This window comes from Rhincodon typus, chromosome 3 (genome assembly GCF_021869965.1).
Source record: "Rhincodon typus isolate 14 chromosome 3, sRhiTyp1.1, whole genome shotgun sequence".
NCBI classification, from domain to species: Eukaryota; Metazoa; Chordata; class Chondrichthyes; order Orectolobiformes; family Rhincodontidae; genus Rhincodon; species Rhincodon typus.
This window is the reverse complement of record NC_063334.1, coordinates 23,562,257-23,569,581: the sequence shown is the minus strand read 5'-3', so window position 1 is coordinate 23,569,581 and position 7,325 is coordinate 23,562,257. Positions and strand designations below refer to the sequence as shown.

At 38.3% G+C, this 7,325-nt stretch overlaps 1 protein-coding gene across 1 annotated transcript in view; it reads right to left on the bottom strand.

Moving 5' to 3' along the window:
- Positions 1-4,647: 4,647 nt before the first annotated feature.
- The window catches only part of bnc2 (basonuclin 2), a 446,623-nt gene continuing 443,945 nt past the window's right edge, over positions 4,648-7,325 (bottom strand). The window contains exon 5 of the mRNA XM_048595058.1: positions 4,648-4,726. Coding sequence (XP_048451015.1) covers positions 4,699-4,726 — 28 coding nt within the window. The 3' untranslated portion in view covers positions 4,648-4,698. The remainder of the gene's footprint in view (positions 4,727-7,325) is intronic.

The following is a 7,325-nucleotide window of genomic DNA, read 5'->3' as shown; positions in this document are numbered from 1 at the left end:
GAGTTGATAATTTAGTCTTTCTGGAATAATTTTATTTTTGTTCTTGACTCCTGCCTCTCTCAGCAGTGAGATGGAAAGGAATCATCAATGTGAGAAGCAGCCTGTACAAATGTGGGCATTCCATGAATTTTTTTTATCTTATTTTCCAATCTCAATTTACTAAATCCAAAGGGTAATAATGTGCTGTGTGCCAGGCATAGGGTAATGTAACATAAAATGTCAACAATATGAAAGGACAACAGGGTGCCCAGAAGAGGGTGCCACACTATTGCTGCTGTTTCTGAAGCAGATTAGAATCACACATTTCTCTTTCTCTATCTCTCTGTGGAATTTTTGAATCTAACTTAGTGTTAATTATGTTTTAGCGGATTTAACTGGAAAAATACCATATGGTTCAGTGGAGGAATAAAAGAAACTGTTCCACTGTGAAGAAAAGTAATGGTGGTTTTATCAGGAGCAATATAAAGATTGCTTTTCGTTCCTATCAGTCCTACTAGATCCACATGGAAGATATTTTTCTATCCAGCTCTGGATTCTGTATAGTTTTTGCATAATCAAATCAATATAGTGATGATTCAGCCTCTGGCAATAGTCTTTCTTTACAAGTTACCAGTGAGATTCTGGCAGCCAAGTAGCAAAAAGAAGTTATAATCTGAAAGAAATTGATTTTTCTTTTGTTGCAGCATCTGCTGTGTGTTTTGTTTTAAAAGTAGATTGAATTTCTTAAAATATATCTGACATAGCATCGCTGCAACAGTTTTTTTATGTAATTTGTGAAGATTTTAAAGAAAATATACAAAAACTAATGTCTGAGTGCTTCTTTGGCAAATGTAGATTTTGGTAACCACAACTTCAATAATTACTGATTTCTTCATGACTCCCCCTCTAATTTGAATAGCTTGGGATTTGTAGATTTTTTTAAAAATGCATGTCAGCTGGACACAATGGAAACTATCCTAGAGTCTTATGCAGAGGTATCTAGACAAACGTTCATTTCTATTTGTAAGAAAGCTGTTGGACACTTTGACACTAATTTAGAAGATATACTTCCAGGCAACATTGAGAATAGAACGCTTTTACTGGCCACAGGTCAGGAGAATATAGTTAAACGGGTGACAATTTGTCCTGTATCAGAAAGCCATGGGTTCACATCTTAGTCTAGAAACATGAACACAAAATCCAGGTTGATACTCCAGTGCAGTACTGAGGGAGTGCTGCTGGTCAGAGCATTGTGTTTCAGATGAGGCATTAAACCAAGTCTATGTTTCCTTTCTCACAATAATGTAAAAGATCTTTTGACTAATATTGAAAGGAGAGCCATGGACAAGGGTGGATGAAAATTCTCTGTCAGCCAATATTAATCTCTCAACCAGCATCTGGTCATTATCATTATGCTGTTCATGGAAACACCCTGTATAAAAATGGTCTGTGGATTTTATCGCATCACATCTGGGACTACAGTTCAGAAGTACTTCATGGTTGTAAAATGCTTTACAACACTTTCAAGTTGTGAAAGGGGCAATAGGAATGCATTTCTTCCTTTTGACAATGGTATATTGTCTTGATATGACAGGAGCATTAAGAGGGATGAAAGAAAGCTGCGTTGAAAGATGGACTTTAGGAAGATGGTTAAACGTGCAGAGGGATTAAAAAAATTTTAGATTCCTCTGCATCTCAGAGTTCTATATCTTTCACCATTTAGAAAAAGTACTTACTTTTTAATCTTCCTGGAGAATGGCCATCTCACACTTTTTCATATCATACTGCATTTGCCAGATCTTTGCCCAAGTACTTAACCTATCTATATCTTTTTGTAGCCTCCTTTTGTCCTCTTCACAACTTACTTTCCTGCTTATCATTGTGTCATCAGCAAATTTAGCAACTACACCTTCCATCCTTTCATCCAAGTAATTTATATAAATCATAAACAGTTGAGGTCCTAGCGCTTAATCCAATGGCACACCACTCATTACATTTGGCTAACCTCAAAAAAGACTCAATTGTGCCTATTCTCTGTTTCCTGTTAGCCAGCTGTGTCAATGTGCTATCATCTACACCATGAGCTTTTATTTTCTGCAACAATGTTTTGATGAGACGCTTTAGTAAACATCTTCTGGAAATTTAGATACAATATATCCACATCTTTATCCACAGCATGTGCTATCTCTTCAAAGCATTCCAATAGTTTGGTCACAAGATTGGGCTGACTCTGCTTGATTATCTTAAACTTATCTAGGTGCCCCATTATGACTTTTGGTACAATAGTTTCTAACATTTTCCCTATAAGTGATGTTAGGCTAACTGGTATTTAATTTCCTGCTTTCTGTCTTTATCTTCTATGAATAAATTAATTACATTTGCTATCTTCAAATCTAATGAGACTTTCCCTGAATCAAGGGAGTTTTGAAAAAAACAAAACCAATGCTCCAATTATTTCACTAGTCACTTCTTTTAAGATCCTAGGATGAAGTCCATCAGGACCCAGGCTCTTGTCAGTCTGCAGGTCTAACAATTTACTGAGTACCACTTCTCTGGTGATAGTGATTTTCCTGATTTATTCACTCCCTTCCATTTCCTGATTTATTGCTGCTTCTGGAATGTTAATTGTATCCTCTACAGTGAAAGTTGAAGCAAAATATCTGTTTGATCCATGTCTCTAGTGCATTTGGATGGCATTCTGTTTCCTAGTCCTGTGATAATACCATTATACCAACACCTCACTTTGTATCATAGTATGTGACCTGTAGGTATAAAGTTCTCATACTTCATCTTACCTTTAATCACTTGAAGCTTGGCACTCTATTAAAAACATCCTCCTGTGTTGTGAATTTACAGTTTAACATTAGGCCAAGCACTTATCTGGCTGAGGAATGAAATCTTTGCACATAATAGGTAGTTGCAATAAAGGCCTGTTGCATTCTTCAATACCATAACATCCACACCCAGTTTCCTATGTTACAGGAGATAACATAAACACTGCCACATGAGGTTAAACACTCTGTTGAAGGACCAATCACTTCAGCTATGAGGACAGTGAAGTATAAAGTTGCCAAAAACTGTACATAAGTGTTTCAAACATAGGAAGGCTAGATTTTGGGCAGAATTGAGCAATCCTACAAAGTTGGAAGCAGTTGAAACATTTATACTTCTGATGTTGTCATTCAAGGTACAGAGCCACAGATGTTGCTATCTTTCGATATTGTCACGAGCAGGTCACACAGACTTCCACTCTGTTGATGTAAACAAATGTGTTGAAATGTTTTACAAGCCATGAATTCATTTTCGATGTGTAGCCATATTGTAATGCAGGAGGCGTGATAAACAATTTGTGCACAAATTCCACAAGCAATAATTTGAAAATATCCAGCAAATCTGCTTTGTGATGTCAGTTGAGGGAAAATTATTGATCCAGGATATGGGGGAGAACAATGCTGCTCCTCCTGAAAAGAACGTTGTGGAATTTGTTTATAGCCCACCCTTGGGGGCTTGTTTTGAAACCTATTGCGTGAATGGATTAATTACCGAATAATTGGCATTAATAAAGCTTTGATTGATCCATCTTCCTATTTTTTCCTTTTTTTGTCTCTCAGCAGGCAATTCAGAGGTCCTGTCTGTCCCTTTGTCCCTCCATAGCCCAATGGAATTTCGCCTGTCTGTCACAGAGTGGATATATCCTTGCTGTATTGTGACTTGTCGATACGGTCCATTTGGTGGACTGAACATGAACCTAATAATCAGAACCTGCTTAAGCATGCGCTTCCTCTGTAATTGACTCCCGCTTATTGATTGAGCTGTTGAAGTGTCCCTCTATTACTGTTGGTAATGCAGTCTTCTTTCACCAGCCTTCTGACAAAAACTCCACTCTTGTCACTAACTTCATCCTAATGGATAAAGCTGTCATCTTAAAGTTAGAGTGTTTCCTAGGCACAAAAACAAAATTAGCAGGTCAATAATGCATGTGCTTGAAAACTTGCGCAGTTTCGTTAATTGATTGCAGCAGTGTGTGAATGTACTTGTCTGCTTTTGCGTAAGATTTCCTCAAACTGACTCACCTATTTCAGAGAGCAATTACAATTAATAGGCCTCCCACACATTTTTTTTAATTTAGTATTTTATTTTTATACACCACTTACAAGATAATCAGTGAACAGTCAGTGACATTGGTACTTGAAAGGGTAATGTCACAAAAATGGTGTCAAGTGAAATTATTCATAAATATGTCTGATAATTGCTGTAAGCACTCCTTTGCACTAATGCATAGATTTCCATCTTCATGTGTTTTGTATGCTGGGTTAATAAGTCTTTCACTTCAACTGTTGGGCATAATTAATGTTTCCTGGGTTGCAACTGCACAGAATCCTGTCTCTCAAATGAACATTAATAACTATTGTGATGCAAAGTGCCACTGTATTAATCACAAAGTGTTAACCAAGACATCAAAAAATCCTGTTTGTGATATCAGACCCCTTAATAAGTGATTAGTTTCTGAATTTCAATCCCTGTTAATGAATAAACTGAAGCAGTAAATTTGATTTTCCCTTTGCTTTGTCTCCAGGATCCCTCTTTCTGCTGCAGGATTATTTTGACGTCAGTATGTGTGGATTTTCTTGTGTCTTTTTGGCAGTGCTGGAGTTCCTTATAAGGCAGCTCCGACTTTTACTCCACCCTGGCTGCACTGCTCTCTTCCATGCCAGATTGTTATTTGTGCTCGTAGACATTTTTTATGCTGTAAATTTGGAAAAAGCAGAAAATGGCAAATTAGCTGACAACCCCTCAGCTCTGTGTGTGTTTTTTACATAGCAATCTCCAGTGACTGCTTGTTGTTTCAGGTTTACAGTTCCTTTGTAACACAGAGAACATTTCAGTTTACCAAGAACAAATGTCAGTCATGTAAATACTGATAAACCCATCTGGAATATTCAACATTGGTTTACATAAACGTGTCATTAGACAAAATGATATTTGACCTGAAATGTTCCAAATTTAAAAATAAATCTCCTTCAATCTATTTGGTGCCAGGCACATTTTTATTCAGACAGAAAGACAATTTTCTTTTTGCTTTCAACTGTTCTCACAATGTTAAAATATGTAAAATTTGTATTTCATTTTATTGTGGTGGAGTATATCTGTGTAACTATCCTATCCTTGGTGTTTGAGCTACTTCGGAACTGTGTTGCCTGTATCAGCATCTCCAAGTTTGCAGATGATACCAAGTTGGGTGGGAGGGTGAACTGTGATGAGGATGCAGAGATCCTTCAGCATGATCTTGACAGGTTGGGTGAGTGGGTAAATCAATGGCAGATGCAGTATAATTTGGATAAATGTGAGGTTATTCACTTTGGAAGCAAAAACAAGAAGGCAGATTACTACCTGAATGGCTGTAAATTGGGAGAGGGGAGCATGCAGTGGGACCTGGGTGTCCTTTTGCACCAGTTGCTGGAGGTAAGCATGCAGGTGCAGCAGGTGGTAAAGAAAGGAAATGGTACGTTGGCCTTCATTGCGAGAGGTTTTGAGTACAAGAGCAGGGATATGTTGTTGCAGTTGTTCAGGGCCTTGGTGAGACCACACTTAGAATATTGTGTGCAGTTTTGGTCCCCTTGCCTGAGGAAGGATGCTTTTGCTCTCGAGGGAGTGCAGTGAAGGTTTACCAGTCTGATTCTGTGGATAATGGATCTGATGTATAAGGAGAGATTGATTAGGTTGGGATTGTTTTCGCTGGAGTTCAGATGAATGAGGGGGCATTTCAAACAGACTTATAAAATTCTAACAGGACTAGACAGGGTAGATGCAGGGAGGATGTTCCTGATGGTGGCTGTGTCCAGAACTAGGGGTCACAGTCTGAGGATTCGGGGCAGACCATTTAGGACAGAGATGAGGAGACATTTCTTCACTCAAAGAGTGGTGAGCTTGTGGAATTCATTACTACAGGAATAATTGATGGCAAAACACTGAATGTATCCAAGAGGCGACTAGATGTAGCACTTGGGTGAATGGAGTCAAAGGTTATGGGGAGAAAGCAGGATTTAGGCCATTGAGTTAGACAATCAGCCATGATCATGAACAATGGTGGAGCAGGCTCATAGGGCCGACTGGCCTCCTCCTGCTCTGTCATTCTTTTATGTTTCTATGTTTCTATCATAGAAAAATTGAGTGGCTAGGGGGACAGAATGGCATGATGCATTCAGACCTTTTGAACCTCACTTGGAGCTAACAGAAAGGCCTGGCTTTATTAGGCATTTGTTTCTTTTCAAACTAGGCCTAAATGGCTAATCTAAAGAACTCTTACATGCATTGATAGCAGGAGGTTCAAGATACCTGGACTTGATGATCAAACAGGGGCAATTCAGTGACAGCAATGCATTAGTGGCAGTCCCCGATTTATGAACGTCTGACTTAAGAACACTTGCACTTATGAACAAGATCCCACATTAATATTAGTTTTAAAGATCTGACTTGTGAATATTTGCTCATACTTACAAACAGCTGTTTTCTATTGTACTGTATGGTGTTCTGAACTTGAGAACAACTTACAAATGTATTGAGGAATGGAACCCATCGTTACTGCCTGTACTTGTTTTGCGTGTTTTTTGAAACCAGAGACCAATTAAAAAATTGTAACTAACAGTAGCTCATAATACAACATCCCTAGACACTTTATGACGGCATAATTAAACCAACTATGACACTTAGCCGGAAAAGGAGATACCAGGTGAGAAAACCAAATGGAAGGTTTTAAAGAGTGGTTTAAAGGAGAAAATTGAGATAGATAGGTAGAAATATGTAACGAAGGAATTCCAGAGGTTGGTGCCTAGATAGCTGAAGGCATAGCCAGTAGCAGTGGAAAAATTATGTTTGGATATGCATAAGAACAGGATGTAGAATCTGTTCAGGTAGAGCTAAGAGTTAGCAAGGGGCATAAAATATTGATGGGAGAGGTAGCATATAGGTTACCAAACAGTAATGTAAGGCATAGTATACATCAGGAAAATAGAGATGTATATAGTGAGCAGAATACAATGAGTGATTTCAATCTACATATAGACTTGGTAAATTTAATTAGTATCAATGCTATAGAGGAGGAATTCTTGCTGCCTTTGAGATAACATTCTGAACAAAATATTGAGGAACTTGGACACAGGCAATTTTAGATCTAGTATTCCGCAATCAAAAAGGGATAATTACAGTGATAGTAGGATAGTAGGATAGTCTAGGCCCGAAACGTCAGCCTCTCTGCTCCTACGATGCTGCTTGGCCTGCTGTGTTCATCCAGCCCTGCAAAGTCTAGGCCCGAAACGTCAGCCTCTCTGCTCCTACGATGCTGCTTG